The 18,794-nt window shown below is 44.8% G+C and overlaps 1 protein-coding gene across 1 annotated transcript; it reads right to left on the bottom strand.

Annotated features, from left to right (window-relative positions):
• Window positions 1-10,860: 10,860 nt before the first annotated feature.
• On the bottom strand, window positions 10,861-18,696 carry PEX11B (peroxisomal biogenesis factor 11 beta). The gene is made up of 4 exons (XM_033923937.1): window positions 18,507-18,696; window positions 15,350-15,465; window positions 14,332-14,533; window positions 10,861-13,092 (listed from the first exon to the last, which is right to left on the bottom strand). The coding sequence occupies exons 1-4, from the start codon at window positions 18,560-18,562 to the stop codon at window positions 12,711-12,713; spliced, it is 756 nt and encodes a 251-aa protein (XP_033779828.1). The 5' UTR covers window positions 18,563-18,696; the 3' UTR covers window positions 10,861-12,710.
• Between the last annotated feature and the right edge of the window lie 98 nt (window positions 18,697-18,794).

Raw genomic sequence — 18,794 nt, 5'->3', positions numbered from 1 at the left:
ACCAAATGGATCGTGATTTAAGGGGTCCTTAAGCTGTTATAGAATAATAGAGCAAAGCTGCATTGGTGCACCAAAGGTTAGGCAAGCTCACTTAAAACCAATCAATGGTTGGCAGACGTAGGCATGCCTAACTGTGCCATGCAACGTGCAGAACCGAAATATTCTATAAAGGTGCATGTGTTACTTATAGAATGGCATTGCGCACATAGATGAGTAACTCCCAGTCATGTGCAAAAGCGGGACTGTTGGTGCCTCCTGTAAAATTGCCTTTTTAGTTTCAAAGAATGAGGTTTTCACCCAACACCTCACCTAGTCCCCTTCCCGGTGCAAAAACCATGCTGCAAAGCTTCAAGAAAACGGAGAGGTGCAAGGAGGAAGAGCAGTTGCTGCTGAACCATTCCCACTTCTGATCAAGGTAAGGTCAACATCTGTAGTTATCACTCAGGCTCCCAGTCTCCTCTTGCTCCCCTCTCTCCCCGTCATCACTCAGGCCCTTTCAGTGTCTCCTTGCTCCTGTCTCTATGACTCAGGCTACCAGTTTCTTCAGGACTGCTCCCCTCTCTCCCAGTCACCATTCAGGCCCTACTAGTCTCTTCTTGCTCCCCTCTCTCCCCGTCATCACTCAGGCCCTTTCAGTGTCTCCTTGCTCCTGTCTCTCCCAGTCATTACTCAGGCTACCAGTCTCACCCTGCTCCCATCTCTCTCTCATTAAGGCTCCATTCTTTCATCAATCACACATTAATGCTGCCATGTCTCAGTCTGGGCAGGAAATAGCACCGATGGCACCAGGGGAAAAGGGACAACACATCCTGCACGTCCGCCAATCTACACACATGCTTTACATGGGGGAGGACAGGGTGACCACGGCCCTAGAAACGTTTTGATTCCTGGAACGAGCAGCTCCAGGGTGTACAGCTGTGCTACCACACTTAAAAGTGTTTTGTTGGAGAGAGGAGGAAGGAGATGGTGTATGCTTAGGCCACTGCATGCACAAACAGTGCCATGCATAGCTCTCAATTCTCCCATGACAGATTTGGAACTGTGTGAAGAATATCTGGAATGCCAAAGATACTCTCAATAGGGACCCTGAAGACTTCCACCCATCACCCATCAGACCAGGGGTCCATCGCACCCAGCAGTCCGCTCCCGCGGCAGCCCATCAGGTCCATGACCTGTAAGTGATCCTTTGTCTAAAACCCTTTAGTCCCTATTTTTCTTCTATCTATATTCTTCCATGATCCTATCTCTACCTCTATCTATATCCCTCCAGCCCCATATCCTTCAGGAACTTGTCCAATCCCTCTTTGAATCCCCTTAATGTACTCTGTCCTATCACACCCTCCGGAAGCGCATTCTGAGTGAAGAAAAATTTCCTAGCATTGGTTCTAAACCTGTCCCCTTTCAATTTCTCCAAGTGCCCCCTTGTTCTTGTAGTTTCTAATAGGCTGAAGAATCTGTCCCTTTCCACCTTCTCTATGCCCTTCATGATCTTGTGAGTCTCTATCATGTCTCCTCTGAGTCTTCGCTTCTCTAGGGTGAAGAGCCTCAGCCTTTCTAGCCTCTCTGTGTATGAAAGGTTTTCCATACCTTTTATCATTCTTGTTGCTCTTCTCTGAACCCTCTCAAGTATCTCCATGTCCTTCTTTAGGTACGGCGACCAATAGTGGACACAGTATTCCAGATGTGGTCGCACCATCGCGCGGTACAGCGGCATGATGACTTCCTTCGTTCTGGTTGTAATACCCTTCTTAATGATACCCAACATTCTGTTTACCCTCTTCGAGGCTGCTGCACATTGTGCCGTTGACTTCATTGTTGTGTCCACCAGTACACCCAAGTCTCTTTCAAGGTTACTTCCCTCTAGTACTAATCCCCCCATTTCGTAGCTGAACATCGGGTATTTTTTCCCTACATGCATGACCTTGCATTTCCCTACATTGAAGTTCATCTGCCATTTATTCGCCCACTCCTCAAGTTTGTTCAGGTCCCTTTGTAGGTCCTCACATTCTTCCGCAGTTCTAACCCTGCTACAGAGTTTAGTGTCATCCGCAAATTTTATTACTTCACACTTTGTCCCTGTTTCCAGGTCATTAATAAATACATTGAACCGCAGAGGTCCGAGGACCTCCGCTCGTGACCCTCCTCCAGTCCAAGTAGTGACCCTTCACTCCAACCCTCTGCCTTCTGCCTGCCAACCAGTGTTTAACCCATCTGTGTACGTCCCCTTCCACCCCATGGTTCTACAGTTTCCTAAGTAGCCGCTCATGGGGTACCTTGTCAAAGGCCTTTTGGAAGTCGAGATAAATGATGTCTACAGGTTCCCCTTTGTCCAACTGGCTGTTTACACCCTCAAAGAAGTGCAGTAAATTTGTTTGGTACGATCTTCCTTTGCAGAAGCCATGCTGGCTCACTTTCATTAGCCCATTTTTTTTCGATGTGCTCACAGATGCTGTCCTTTACCAGTGCTTCTACCATCTTTCCCGGAACTGATGTCAAACTTACCGGTCTGTAGTTTCCCGGGTCTCCTCTCGACCCCTTTTTAAAGATAGGTGTAACATTTGCTATCTTCCAGTCCTCCGGGATCTCGCCAGTTTTCAGGGATAGGTTGCAAACTGGTGGGGCCAATGGAGGGTCAGAATGGATGCAAAAGACCTGGAGAGACAGAGTCCATGGAGGACCTGGAGAATGACCAGAAGGAGCTAGGAAGACCTGGTCAGGGATTTTAATGGAATGTATAGTTTATGTGTTTGTGTTGTTTTAACAGAGAACCAAGATGTTTGGGGGTGGATATGTGATGGGTAATATCACTTGGCCCGGTCACATGATGACACTGCCTAATCTTACGTAGGCCCTGCGAGACCCTCTCTCTGCAAGCTGGCACTGACCCTGCCATTCTAAGCTCCACACAAAGAGGCACAGATCCACTAATCATTATGTGGGATGATCAGGCGTTTGGTCACCTTGATGCAGTGGTTCTCATGAGGTTTCTGGGATATCCCTAGTGAATAGGCATGAGAAAAATCTGCGTACAGTAGAGGCAGTGCCTGAAAATCTGTCTGCTGCATAACTGACTGGCTAGCTGTGCCCTTCAGACCACCGCTTTAATTTAATAAGGCATTCACAGGTATCTTCTCTGTGGATGTGTAGAGATACTTGATTTCTCTCACCAACATCCAACATTAAATAAACCAATTCTTGAAAGAGATCAGTAATAGATGTGGGAGCCTTTTTTCAGAATTCTTTCACAAAAGGAATGAGGCACAGATTTTTTAAAAACCCAAAACAAAACTCCACAAACAAATAGCTGGAGGAAAAAAAAGCCTTCTTAATCTGATCAGCAGAATCAGTGCCGAGCCAGAAGTTTCTCTGTGGATCTGAGTGATATATGGGGTGATAGTGAGGGACTACGTGACCAGTGGTCCATGAGCATAGCCCAGAGCACAGGGACCATGAAGATTCCCAGCAACTGACTCTAGTCACATTAAAACCAAGAGGGGATCCTGTCAGTCAACCATCGTTAAGAAACATATGTCTTCTGGTATAAGTCTTTCTCCGTAGGCTTGGACAGCTGAAGGCATTCTTGAACAACTTTCATATCCAGTAAGAGAAAAAGCTACCATCACTATAAATTATAATCATGAAAGCTGGCATATATTAACTTTATTTAGCTTTCCAATCTTTTTTTTTTTTTTTTTTAAAGAGAGGCTCACCATTTTTCACCAACTTCTTATGTGCTCTGATTCCAGAATACTTCAGATCTCAGCCTGGGACTGGAAGCATTACTCCAGGGCAAGGAGCAGCATTGGTAAACGGAGCAGACTGCTGCATTTCTTAGAGAATCCATATACAGCCAAAGAGAGGGGGAAATCATGGTAAAACTTCCTGATGAGAGCCAGAGAAAACATAAGACTGGGTCAGACCAATGGTCCATCAAGCCCAGTAGCCTGTTCTCACAGTGGCCAATCCAGGTCACTAGTACCTGGCCAAAACCCAAGGAGTAGCAATATTCCATGCTACTGATCCAGGGCAAGCAGTGGCTTCCCCCATGTCTTTCTCAATAACAGACTATGGACTTTTCCTCCAGGAATTTGTCCAAACCTTTCTTAAAACCAGCTATGCTATCCGCTCTTACCACAATCTCTGGCAGTGCGTTCCAGAGCTCGACTATTCTCTGAGTGAAAAAAAATATTTCCTCCTATTGGGCACAAGTAGGAAGGCACTGCAGGTCAGGATAAATGATAAAGAGTTTTACTTCCCCAGTCATTAGTAGCGGTATAGAAGCTTTATATAAAGAATATTTAAAGTGGAAAAATCTCAAGCGGTATACATGTTTTAATGATTACTTTTCTGGCATCACTAGTGCTAACACAAAGCACCAGCTCTTTCAAATTCTGGTTCTTTTGCAGACCCGCAAGCCAAAACATCCCATACTGTGTTAGGGATCTCCAGGACAGCATCCAGACCATAATGCAGCATTCCCAGGAGCAGCCAAGGAGTGAGCTCAGCCTTTCCATAGCAAAGATTGATGGCATCACCAGCAAGGCATGCAGCCTTGCATTGTAGTGGTCCCTGTGTTCTCCTTTTGCTTCCTGGGTACCTTTCCTACACTAAAGGAGGTGGGAAGAAGGAAAGAAACAAAGTTAACACCCAAACAAACCCTCAACTCATCCCTTCCACATTATGTGGCCTAGGGTGACATTTTATTGCACAACATCAATTCATAATGTTACTGCTCATTGACTATTTCTCCAAGCATCTTATATTGGCTCCAGTAGAAATATCCGTGCTCAAATCTGCAGCTCACTTGTATTCTGAAACCTGGCAGAGCAGGTAAAGGGTTTAGCAAAAGCTCCACATTCTTGAGTCCAATCTAAACTGGTCTCAATCTGGTGCCTATTGAACTGGAAAACTTGAAACTCCACTTTCTCTACTTGAGCAGAGAACTACAAGCCCCACGATGCACAGGGAGAGTTTTTCAGCTGCACAAACACAAACCTTATTTTCTAGCACTTGCCCCTGGCTGCTGCTGCAGAAAGGCAGCTTATATAGTAATATCAAGAGTTAATGATCTCTCTAATGTTTAAGCAAAGGCCACATGCTGAAGAAATGCCAGTGTATTAAAAGGAGGTTCGTGTTACAGGCTAAGAAAGATGAGATTCTCCCCCCCATGAACCCTTCTAACGAGAAAACACTTGTGGTATATTCAACCGTTGTGCTCCAGTGAGCTGCCTGTGTATCTTATGCTTCAGAAGTAATAAAATCAAAACAAAGTAGGAAACAGGCATAAACGCTGGCCAGAAATAAACTGGAAACAAGAGTTTGCAGTTGAGCAGAGGGCCAGAAATCAAGTCCTACTCTCCAGCTGTACAAGGAGGCCCATCTCATTGTCACTAAAGATTTCCAGTTCTCTGCAGGGCTGATTATGAGCGTAGCATCTGAAAGCCAGTCACAAAATGAATTAAGTTACTTCAGTACTGGAATAGTAGAGGGAACTGATGATTTAGTGCTGCTAAAGGGATGAGGTGATTTCCAGGTTCCCACTTAGAACTTCTTGCGTGACCCAGATACGTGACAAAGTCCACACAGCCTGCCCAGTGATCACTGACACAATAAGACACTAGTTGGAAAATAATTTGATTAGTCCCAGCTGATGGCTCAGGAGAAGAGGTCTGTCTGCACGAGAAAGTGACTAGGAACGGCGTTAATGGGAGCCCACGCCAGCATTAGACATTCCTAATTCCCCACCCCGGCATCTTTATAAGACCAGGCAATGAAGCCACAGGGAAAATATGAAAGTACTACAAGCATCCTGGCATGGGGAGAGAAAGGGTAAGATCAAGGACACGATTCAGCCTGTCTCAGCCCACTGCCACGCTGGATCCTCTGGGCATACAGTCCATGCCATTTTGAGTTCTAGGCAAAAGATAAGAACATAAGCATTGCCATACTGGGACAGATTGAAAATCCATCAAGCCCAAAAGTATCCTGTTTCCAACAGTAGTCAACTCAAGTCCCAAGTACCTGCCAGAAACTCAAAGAGTAGCAACATTCCAGATCTGAGATTGTGATGTCATAATTCCTCATTCCACCAATGCCTATGAGCCAAACTCATCAGAGATGTCACAATGGCTTGATTGTCCTAGACTTGGCTCTCACATAAGAATTGCAGTATCCTGTTTCCACAGTGGCCAATCCAGGTTACAAGTACCAGCCAGAAACCCAAATAGTAGCAACATTCCAGGGAGAGAAACAAGATGGCGACGAGAGCGGACGCCTGAGAAGGAGGCTCCCTCTTTTTCGATCTGCTGGCGTTTTTCTTTACAGCATTTCTCTTACCTAAGCCATGTGTAAGAGGAAAGGAGCCCTTCGTGGCAACCCTCCGGCAGTGATAGCGGCAAAGGGTAGTACAGACCTTCTCCCAATACACAAAACTTCCAGTTTAAGTGGATTCGGGCTCAGTTTATGAGACACAAGCAACATGACTAGAGAGATCAGCAGTAGAGAATGACACGGTGACAAAATTCATCACCGTCCCCGTCCCCGCAGATAACCGCGGGAAATAATCCCATGCCATTTTCTAGTGTCTATTTCAACCTCAGTCCTTCTACACCAGCATTTTTCAAAGCAAAGCTTGCTGGTCAGTGGTTGTGCCCAATTATACTCTGATTCTTCCCTCTCTCCTTAAAGAATGACATGAACATGGTTTCCCGCAGTTATCCGCGGGGACGGGAACGGTGATGAATTTTGTCACCGTGTCATTCTCTAATCAGCAGCACAGAAATATCCACCAATTCTATGGTTCTGGATTAGCAAAGCTAGCAAAACAAGGATATTGAAAAGAGGAAGGGGACCAGCTAATTTCTACCGAAGTTCTTGCTGTGAATTCATCCATGAAAACTAGCTCACTGCTTTCTGAGGCTGGCAATCAAAAGCAGGCTTGCAGCATCACCCAGTGGTAAAGTAGTATATTGACAAATTTGCTTCCCTATGCACTAGTTTAGGATATGATAAGGAGAGGCTGTTAATAACGAAAGGACATTACCAATTTCTACTAGTTCCTCACCTCATCTGCTGGCACATTCAAGACTGGGAATTGCTTTTTAACTCTTCCACTGCCACTAGCAAAGTAGAAAAAGAGAGAGTCTGCAGGACTTTTGATAGAAATCAGAGGCATCTACTTCAAGTACCTAGAGCTGTATAGAGAGTGGTAAAACAAACACATGTTTTAAGTTATGCCAGTGGTTCTCAATGCAGTCCTCAGGCCACACCTAGCTAGTGAGGTTTTCATGATACCCACAATGAATATGCATAAGATACATTTGCATAGAATGCATGTAGTGCATGCACGGTGGCGTACTAAGGGGGTAGATCCGCCCCGGGTGCACAGCCCAAGGGGGTGCACAGCTGGCCACCCACCGGGGAAAGGCTGCCACTGCCACCATCGGGAACAGGCCGGCGCCGAGTTCGCCCTGCTTCTCTTTCCAGCGGGCTGCCCGACGTCAATCGCTGCCTGGCTGGCCCGGAACGTCCTCTCCGATGTTAGAATTGACGTCCGGTGGCGAGAGTTGGTCGGCCCGCGGGAAAGAGAAGCAGGGCGAACTCTGCGCCGGCCTGTTCCCGATGGCCAGTGGTAGCCTTTCCCCGGTGGCAGTGGCAGCAGCATGTTTCCCAATGGCGGTGGCATGGGGGAGGGCAGGGAGAAAGAAAGAAAGAAAGGGGGGGGGGGTGACAAGGAGCCAGTTGATTTGGATGGCAGATTTTTAGAGATGCCATTTGGCAAGGATGTGTCAGTGGTGCACATTTTTCAATGAGAACAGCTGCAGATGCTCATTCTTCAGGTGTCTGGTTTTGCGTTTTGAGGAGGAAGCTAAGGACCCCTCTCGTGTTGTGGACCCTCTGCTTTGGGCAATCCGATCAGCATCCTGCTCTTTCCTTATGCATCAAAATATTCAGGATATGGTGGACTCCGGACGTGCCTTTTCATTTGGTGCGGTCCATGGCCAGACTTTATCCCATTCCTAATGGGGATAGGGATACTTTTAAGTCTCTTGTGATTGATGTGATGGTTTCGGCTATTGCACATCAACACACCATGCAAATTGAGGGCGGTTCAGCTCTGAGAGACCTTTAGGACCATAAGATGGAGGCTGTCCAGGCAGCGATCTGTGGCAGTCTGGTGGTCCAAGCAGGTCCTTGACCAGGAATCGGCTGACAGGTCTTTAGTGAATCAGGAGGTGGATATAATTGAGCTCGATGTGGCTTCTCTCGGATATCATGTATGATCTTTTGAGGGCATCGGCAAAGTTCATGGCCCTCGCGGGCCCTGTCCCTGTGAGTCTTGTCACTGTCCCTGCCCATTCCTGTAAGCTCGGCTTAACTGCACAAGTTTCAAAACGTATGATTTTAAAGTGTTTGAGGCTTGTGCAGATGAGGACGGAGCTTAGGCATTGGTGGAATGAGGCATTATGACATCACAATCTGAGCTCTACAATGTTGCTACTTAGGATTTGAAAGTGTTTGAGGCTTGTGCAGATGAGGATGGAGCTTAGGCATTGGTGGAATGAGGCATTATGACATCACAATCTGAGCTCTAGAATGTTGCTACTTAGGATTTTAAAGTGTTTGAGGCTCGTGCAGATGACGGAGCTCAGGCATTGGTGGAATGAGGCATTATGACATCACAATCTGAGCTCTAGGATGCTGCTACTTATGATTTTAAAGTGTTGAGGCTTGTGCAGATGAGGACGGAGTTTGCAGGAATGGGGCAGGGACAGGAAAAGAACTCTTCGGGATGGGAAAATTATTTCCCGCAGGGACAGGGAAAAATTTGTCCCCATGTCATTCTCTAGTTTACATATATGCAAGTATTTTTTTCTATCCCTAATAGGGTTAAATAACTTGGGCAGTGTTATGGAGCTTCAGTGGGAATCAAACCCAGTTCCACAGGGTCTCAGCTCTTCCATTTCAGGTCTGAACCAGATCCTTTCTTGCCCTTAACCATTCTGCCTTTCCTAAAATGCTTTTGCGCTTAACACACTTGAAGGTACAGCAATAGCCAATGCTAAGTGCAAACTCCTGACACACTTTTGTAAACGGGAGGCATTAATTTTCATTTCAGGTACAGTAGAATTCTAATATGCACTGTTCCACATGTAGGCTCTTCCCCTGGTGACCTTGATAAAAAGAAATGAGGTGGGGGGGGAGAGATAAAACAAAGAATTCAGTTCCATACAGAACACACACAGGTAGAGGGGAGTTTATGTAGCTAGTCACATGAGAAGTTAGAAAAAAGAGGCCATCAACACAGCCAGGCTTCGGCAGGAGGGAAAAGAAACGTGTCCACTTTCAAATTAATTTGGGAAAAAAGTGTTGCACCAAGGGGATACACAATTGAAATCATGCTGCTTCTGAAAGCATCAGCCCCAGTAGAAGGCAACCAACAGGGGAAAAAAAAGTGATTTTGCATCATCTCATTCAAAGAGAAAATAAACTCCCCTTGTCCTCCTCCTGCCCTACTCATTTCCATGGCATCTGAGTGTACGTAATTGCCACACAGCAGTGCCCCACCGCAGGAATGCCTAGAACCGCAGACAAGTGTATGTGCACGTGTTTCTGCCACCACAGGGTCTACTTTGTCTCCAGACAGCAGTGTCAGGCTTTCAAGCTCGTGTTTCACTGTCTGGTCACTGGAACGAGTCGTGTGCCACAGTCTCTGGCCACACATGAAAGCCCCTTACACTGGCTCTAAGATACCGTGTTTCCCCGAAAATAAAAGTGTCTTATATTCATTTGGGGCTCAAAAAAGGCACTAGGTTTTATTTTCAGGGTATGCACATGATCATCTCTCCCTCTCCTTCACTCCAATTTTTCCTCTTTCCTTTCTGTCCCCCACATATGCAGCATCTTTCCTCCCCTCTCTCCCTCCCATCCCCCTGTGCAGAAGTTTGTCCAGCTTCTATCCTTCCCTCGTGCAGCCTTGCCCAGCTTCTATCCTTCCCTCACTCCCATCCCTTATGCAGCAGAACCCTTGAGCACACCTCCCTCCCGCCCCCACGGCGCAACTGAACCCCTGCTGACCCTCCATCCTTCCTGCTGACTGCGAGTGAGCCCTACCTTCAGCCGAAGCAGCCACAGGCTGCTTGGCCTTGTCCGTCGGGGATTTAATTCTGCCGCATTACTGATAATGTCATCCTTGAGGCACCCTGTTATAAAATTACCCCCAAGACCAACTAAAGACCTTCAGGCCCGTCCCCTCCCTACTGTCATCCCAAGATTCCCACATCATCTATTAGATTTCCCCCCAACTAAGGCTCCTTTGGTCTCATCTCATGTTTTCTGGACTTGTTACCCTTTCCCCCCATCCCATCCACTGGGAGATTTTTAAAAACATCCATAACCTTCTTTGTGAAGGAGCGGCCTCTAATGCGCCTTGTAAGTCTTTCTGCTCTTTCAATGATAAAAGCTGGAGGCATGGCAAACCTAGAACACCCTAGTAACAGGCTGACGCTGCTTGTATTACTGATGACAAATAGATTTAAAGGCTCTCTTAAATGTTTTCTCTTTAATATGATTCGAACATCAATAATACTCAGCTTACTTGCTTAACTTTTATTTTCCTCGTTTATTGAACCCTCCTTAAATGTCTCCTTTTCAATAAAATTGTAGTTCTTCCCTCTTTTTCCACTTGTCTCTAGTTAGTCTAGTTTAGTGAATGTCCATACATGAAAGCTTTTAAGTGTTCCCCATTTTTAACTGATGTACAGTATATCGCTTAGAAATATTTATAAGTGTTTTAATCAAATTTTAAAACAAAACTTGATCACCCCCTGCAACTACAATAAAGGCCGAGAGGGCTCAACATTCATTTTTCAATTTGTTATTCCAATGATTTATTTAAACATTTGGATATTTACAGCAGTGTTTCACAGAAAAGGCTTTAATGGCAAGCTGTGGCACTGACCTGCACATTTAAGGGATCACCACAATAAGCATGTAATGAGCATTAGTACCGTTGCCTGACATTTAGGGCTAAAGCATTATGAAAGCAGAGGTAAATTCTCCCAGCTGCAAGACCACATATTGATGATCCATAAGTATATATGTTTTCCACAGGGTTTTCTAAGAGACGGGTATTAAAAGCAAATTAATGCATAATCAACTGAAAAATAGGTCTCACAATTACGGTGAAGCATGCTACCTAAAGTCACCTGATTTTTGACATAGCCTGGAAATGGACAGAGCCTCCACAATGGTACTGGATGGTGAACAGACTTGTTACTGGGGAGGACATCCCTTCTGGAACTAGATTTTCTGATTCTTTTAAAAGCAGAAGTTCTTCCATTGAACTATAATTAAAACAATTGCCAACTGCAAAGATTTTTCCTTGGACTATTCAAGGCTAGTCTAGGATCCTTTGTAGAACTTGCAACATCACTTTTAGAAAGAAGTAGGACTATGTTACTGGAGGACAGAGTCATGTCCTAGATGTCATCTTGGTTCTTGGAGAGATTCTACAAATCACTGATCAGACCAAAAGGAGAATAAGCCAGAAACAATGATGGGCACGTGAATGTCACTGTTATTATACCATCAGGGTATCACAGCTTGTGAACAATCTTGCATAAGGTCACAAATGTGAGACTACTGACAGCCTGGTAAAACCCTCTTTCATCATTATTATAATAATGGAGATGATGTGGAAAAAACATCAGTGGCACATAGCATTCATTATCACTACAACAGTTAGAACAGTAAATGTTATTAGCATGGTAAGGGAGACAAGAGGGGCAGGGAGCAGGAAGAGAGTGTTAATCCTACTATCCCTCACCAGAGAGAGCTGTGCATCTTATGCAGGAAGCCATAACCAGAACTGCCACCTCAACCAGGTGAGTCCAAATAGGCTTATCTAGCCCCTGGTGTACCCACCGGTATACATACAGACCCAAAGTTCCTGCTGATCTCAGGACACAAAGGAACTACAACTCCCTGCATGCCACAGTGCAAAAATCAGAATGGCTCAGAACATTCCAGCTGACCTGGATGAGGCAACTGGCAGCAGTAGCTGTGGGTCCCGTTACTACACATCTCACTGCTCGCTCTTTTGAGCCAAGGCTGCCAAGGCTTTCAACAGTGCACACCTGTAAAGCAGTCTCCGCCTCCAACCATGGATGAACTCAACAGTCGGTTACAAGGTGCACCAGAATAAATCAAATGAGAATAAAGCCATGCAAAAAAGATATAGTAACAACATTGATTGTTACTATGTTATGGAATCTAAAACCTTGATCAACTTTTTCTGGAAGACAAAAAGGATTTGGATTCTGCCACAAACAGTGACTTCATGTCCTGTTTTCTGAAGAAATATTCAGCTTTGCCTCATGCACAAGATAAGAAAATATGTCAGCTTATGCCAGTAATATACGCAGTGCAAGATGCTAACATAAAAGAAGCTGCTGGCTCTATTGAAAATCCATATATAGCACATGGGGAAACAACTTCAGAAATATGTCTCCACTACCCAGTGAAAAATTAGATGACCAGTGCTTAATCATATGCGTCAGATCTTCATAGACAGGTGGTATGATTACCCCAAACCATACAGAAACCCTCTGTGGCTGTCAGGGAGCTCTGTGGGACTATTCCCTGCTTCTAGTCCTTGGGCTTATAAGCAGTCCTCAAAGCAGGTCACTATGATCAGTGTTTCTGCCACTTCAAGGTTTCAGTTTCAGCCAGGGGTGAAGGATTGTCAGGATAGAAAGCACAGAAGAAGTCAGGCCGCAAAGCCCCACAAAGCCGGCATTCGTCCTATAAAGACCCAGCTTGTCCAGTGGAATGAAAATGTCACAGGCGTTCTTCACAATATCTAATAGCAAAGGGGGGTTGCTGCGCAGTACATGGCACAGGAGGCGCAGCTGGATTTGGAGGCGCAGCATCAGCTCTCTCATACTGCCATGTACAGCCTCCCTGTCCTCATCACCCCTTTCCACCACTAGTGCACTCTTTTGCCGTTTTCCGCAAGTCTCGTGCTCCATCAGAAGTTTGAGTTCATAGGCATCGCGGCTTAGGTTCATGATCAATGCGAATAGGTAATACCTGCATGGAGATGAAGAAAACAGCTAGCATGAGAAACTTTTAGCCTAGTCCCTGGGTCCCTACAGTAGCTCAAGGCAGATTCTGTAATTGGCTTTCTCAACTTAGAACAGAGTTTGGGACTGTGATCTGTGGTTTATTGTTTTACTATTAGAATTGTTGCTGTTGAGATATTTGCTATAATATTTTATGGAAACCCCCCCCCCCCAAAAAAAAAACTTTTTAACTTTTGTTCTTAATCTTTCCTTTTCTATTTCTTTTCTTGATGAATATGAATTGTGTATTGTAAACCGCTTAGATCCTTTTAGGCTGTTATGAAGTATATAAAGTTCTTAATAAACATAATGTATTTATGTTCACAAATGTTCTCCATGAGTAGTTCTTTCATAGAAAACAAAAGGGATTTTTGCACCTAGTTAAGGCAATCATGATTTTTCTGTCTGTCCAGTATATTGAGATCTCCTTCAACCTGTCCTGTGTAACCTCTAGAACAAGGGTGGGCAACCACAAATCGAGGGTCACAACCCAGTCTGAGTTTCAAGATTTCCACAATGAGTATGCACGAGATTAAGAACATAAGAATAGCTTTACCGGGTCAGACCAATGGTCCATCCTCACGGTGGCCAAGCCAGGTCCCTAGTACCTGGCCAAAACCCAAAGAGTAGCAACATTCCATGCTACTGATCCAGGGCAAGCAGAGGCTTCCCTCATATCTTAATAACAGACTATGGACTTTTCCTCCAGGAATTTGTCCAAACCTTTCTTGCATACAATCGAAGTAGTACATGCATGTCAAATGATCTCGCACATATTCATTGGGGAAATCCTCAAAACCTGACTGACTTTAGTTGTGTCCATTGAGAATCACGGATCCCACCCCTGTTCTAGAAGTTCTAAGCAGTTTAAAGTAGAAGATTCCAAATCACATTTCTCTTTCACTCAACTATTAATGAATACAAAAAGAATGTTAAAGGAAAGATTGTGTGGCAATTTCCACGTCTAATGAATCACTGATAACAAGGAACCTGCTGAATAATGCAGGGTCCCCAAATAATCTTGGTGGTCTCCCCAATCCTTTGCATTGTGGCCCCCCACATCTGCACACCAAACAGTAGACTTTGCATTAACATAGCTTGCCTTTCTCACATCTTAAACACAGGCAGATATAAGTTTAGAATAATTGTTCTACATTGCCTTGGCCAGAGGAAAAAAAAAAGAAGAAGAGAATGCAGACACTGTCACCTGAATGAGCGCTGGCCCCACTTATCTTGGTCCACATGGCGAACCAGGCCAGATCTCCCTGCCCACAGGATGTTGTCACATGCAAAGTACATGACCCTGTTAAGATGGCTGACAGTGATGCAGAAACGAAGGACTATGTCCGACAAGTGAATGGCACGCTTGGCTGCCTCCAGGGAGTCCACGGAATTACCAAGTCTGAATACTGAAAGAAACCCAGGACAGCCAGGTGAACAGTCAGCAAACAATGCCCAGTACCAAGAAAATTGACTCTCTAGAGCAGAACCTCTCAAACCTTTGTAGCTCCGGCACATTATAATTGAAATGATAAAATTGCAAGACCAACAAAAAATTAAATTTGAGGGTTATTTCTTTAAAGTTCTTTAAGCTTTATATGGGTAATTGTAGCAATGGTAAAACTAAAGGAGATAGAATAGAATTGCTAATCAGTGCGATGGATGTGCTTGTTTTTGAATGCAAATTAACTCAAAACGCAGTTCAATAGTCAACAAGCAAACACGCATTTCATCATCCACCATCTGCAGTTGTTCTCTTTTTCTCAATTTAATTTCTGTCAGATCTGAAAATCCAAGTTCACAAAGATAAGACCCAAACGGTAACAAAGCCTTGATTGCTATGTTGTTCAAGTTAACTACGGCATAAAAAATAAAAACATCAAAGAATGATGCTTGTCTGGGCGGTTGTATCCTTATGCACACAGACGCTCATAACATTGACAGACTTTTGTACGTGATGTACATGTCATCTATTCTAGTGTATACTTATGAAGGGAATTTTTAAAAATAAAATAAAATTCTGGAATATGTCATGGCACACCCGGAATCTCTTCGGGGCACACAGTTTGAGAGACACTGGTCTAGAGACACATGAAATCCTGAATCTCATTGTGTGAAAATAAGCCCTCTAGGCTAGGAGGGGCCCATTGAGCCTAAGCCCAAGAGACCCGCTACAATCTTTTACTCATTATTGCTCAACTGGAATGGAACAAACTCCCACTTACGCTTGCGCCCCAAGCTCAGGTGCGCCTCCAGCTGTTTGATTCTGGCCACAAGCTCGGCACTGGCCCCATTCCTCTGCAGCATGTGGCCAAGGAATGTGCAGGCATACTGACCTGCCCTGAGGAAGAGAAAAGAACAGTCAATTAAACAAAGAACGTTCCACTACATTACCCTGCAATGAGCCTGTGGGCTCTGTGTTACCTCCCAGAGACTAGAGAATGACATGGGGACAAATTTGTCCCCACAGGAGCTCAATTTTCTCGTCCCCGCGAGTTTTGTCACTGTCCCTGTCCTTTCAGCTCTGCCTTAACCGCCCAAGCCTCGAACACTTATGATTTTAAAGTGTCTGAGGCTTGTGCAGATGAGGACAGAGCTTGCCGGAATGGGGCAGGGATAAGGAAAAGAACTCGTGGGGATGGAACGGGAAAATGAGTTCCTGCGGGGACGGGGACAAATTTGTCCCCGTGCCATTCTCTACCAGAGACTCCTAGTACATGAGCAATCTCTCAAAAAGGTAGCAAAATCCCTACAGGATGGGGGAAGGGATAAGCAAAAAACTTTCTACTATCATAAGTGCTTCAACTCCCAACCCAGAGTCACTCTACTTCCCTTCTTTGCTGGACTGGAAAATAAGTTCTTTGCTCTCAGGCAGTCAGGAAAATGCTTTTGCTAATGGGGTATGGAACCCTCGACCTGTCACAATAGCTCTCGTTCTGTAGAACCATATAAGCAAAAGACACAGGCAGAGCCATCCTTCCATGTCTTCCACATGTAAGGAAAAACCCTAATTGGAATTAAGCAGAGGTAGTGTGCATCATTCAAAAGAGGGAGAAAAGTGTCTGCAGCAACAGACTGGCTAACCTACTGAATAAGGCTTTAAACTAGAATCATTGGGGGCTGGGTGATCAAATACCCCTGGTAGTGAGTCATTAAATATTTCGACACACATGGGGAAAAGGGGTAATGTCTGTAAAGCAGCATACAGTAATGTTTGAAAAATGGGTAACAAGGTTCTGGATCTTAAGGCTGTGATGGAAGAGGCTAAGTTGGATTTAGTGGTACCTGATAAATTTTAATCATCGATTCCCTCAGTCTTCAATGCTGTGCTGGAGAAACTGTGGAACCAAAAGGTACTATGGGACATATTTGGTGGACTTGCTCCAAGGCAGTTGTTTTTGGAAAGCTATTCACTTTCAAATACTAGAGTTACAGGACTAAAGATACCATGGGATCTTCCTCCTGAATGGGGCCATCCCTGGGCTACAAAAATAAATATCAGACACTTTTAGTCTGTGAACTCTTGCATGCAGCAAAACTTATGCTTGCATCTGCATAGAAGAACCAATTTTGGAAAACTCGATTATACTGGATTTATAAATTAAGAGGATAAGGGCCTCTATACATCATTTGAACTCTGTGGGTGAATAAGGCCTGCGTCTCAGACTCATGATTTTCTTTTGTTTTTACTTTTAAAATGACATGCATTTACTAGGACACAGTATTCTGGAGTGTTCTTTCTTCCATCCCTTTGTGCCTCAGGTCTTAGAACTGGTTCTGTTTAAATATTTACAGATAAGTTAGATTCCATGCCAAAAAAAAAAGAACTGGAGAATTGTGCATAAAACTGCAGATGCGGACATGACAAGAAGAGGAAAATATCAACATATAAAATCAAAAACCAATAAAAGCAGAGATACCAAGGAGCTCATTTTCATGGCACTTAGACACACAAAATAAACAGCACTGCTATCCACTTCCTCCTCCCCTGATCAGCACTTTACTTACCATACACATGCCATGGCTGAAAGAGGCTAATGCCGCTGTTCTACACTGGGCCAGTTCGGGGCCTTGAACATCTGTGCATGCTCAAGATTTTCTGGATCCTGCTCTCGCTGAGATTCTCAAATGAGAATGAGAATCTCGGAGAGGGTGGGCACTGGAAGGCCTTGAATATGCGCAAATGCTCAAGGCTCCACACCGGCCCAGCGTAGAACAGCGACAGCATCAGCCTTTTTCAGCACTAGCACGCATTTAGCAAGGTGCCGGTTGGGGGGAGGGGGGGCAGGTGGACAGCAGTGCCATTCATCTAAGGTAGAGTGTGGCACAATAGTTAAAGCTACATCCTCAGCACTCTGAGGTTGTGGGTTCAAACCCTTGCTGCTCCTTGTGACCTTGGGCAAGTCACTTAATCCCCCCATTGCCCCAGGTACATTAGACAGATTGAGAGCCCACCAGGCCAGACAGGGAAAAATGCTTGAGTACCTGAATAAGTTCACGTAAATTGTTCTGAGCCCCCAGGGAGAATGGTATAGAAAATTGAACAAATAAATTCATCTTGGGTGCGGAAGGGAGGAAAGCAACCTCAGTGGCCTTGGCACCATGGACAATGCCCAGAATGATGTTATGCGGCGCCTACCTGTACCACTATTTTCAACTCCTAGGTGGAAATTTTACCCAACTCACTCCCCACTCAGAGGTTCCAAAAGAAAAGCCAATATCATTTAATGCTGCCTCAGTTCGTTTACAACAGCAATACTACATTTAAAACCATTCTAGATTTTTATCCTGGGTGTAGCGTCTGAAAAAAAATCTCGCTCCTTTGGGATGCTTCACCCTCGGGGCTCCTTTTCCTAAGGTGCGCTAGCGTTTTTTAGCGCACGCAGGAAATTACCGCGCGCTACGCTTCTAGAACTAAGGTGGTCTCCAACTCGCGGCCCGTCGGCCTCTATTTTGAGGCCCTCAGAATTTTTATCATCATCACAAAAGTAAAATAATAGTTTTTTTGATCATCTGTCTCTTTAGCTATAAATAACCATATTATTACTAAGACTTAGCCATAAGGAAAGATTTATAAACTCTAAAGAGTTTGACCTCATTTCTTTAATAAGACATTAACTATTTTTTTCTGAGGCCCTCCAAATCTAAAATGTGGCCCTGCAAAGGCTTTGAGTTGGAGACCACTGCGCTAGCCCTAGCGCACCTTAGTAAAAGGAGCGCCTGGTATCTCTATAAGAGATTAAACCGACCGTGTATACCCCACACGGTATAAATGTATTTAAAATTATTTATAACCCGCCTATCCACAAATCTAGGCGGGGAACAAAATACTATAAACAAATACAAACGAGCAAGGAAAAAAAAAGAAGCGAGCAACGTCACCTGAAGAGTCGCTCTTTAGCCTGGCTCTGTACATTGAAGCGCACCCAAGAATCCATCCTTTCTTCCCTCCCGACGTCCCTCGTCCCCTCACTTCCGGGATTGTCACGGCGGCTCGCACGGGGTCAAACTTCTCGAAGCAAAGACGACGACTCAAAAGGAACCACGGCCACGTTTAACGTCGCCCAGAAATCTTAACGTTCAACGTAAAATCCAGCCAAAAAACACTTGAACCAGAGACGTCATTGACAGTGGCATTGGCCCCGCCCCTCTCGCATTTGTTTTCGAGTT

The sequence above is a fragment of the Geotrypetes seraphini genome, chromosome 16 (genome assembly GCF_902459505.1).
Source record: "Geotrypetes seraphini chromosome 16, aGeoSer1.1, whole genome shotgun sequence".
Lineage (NCBI taxonomy): Eukaryota > Metazoa > Chordata > Amphibia > Gymnophiona > Dermophiidae > Geotrypetes > Geotrypetes seraphini.
Note: the sequence above shows the minus strand (reverse complement) of the source record. Positions and strands in the feature narration are given on the sequence as shown.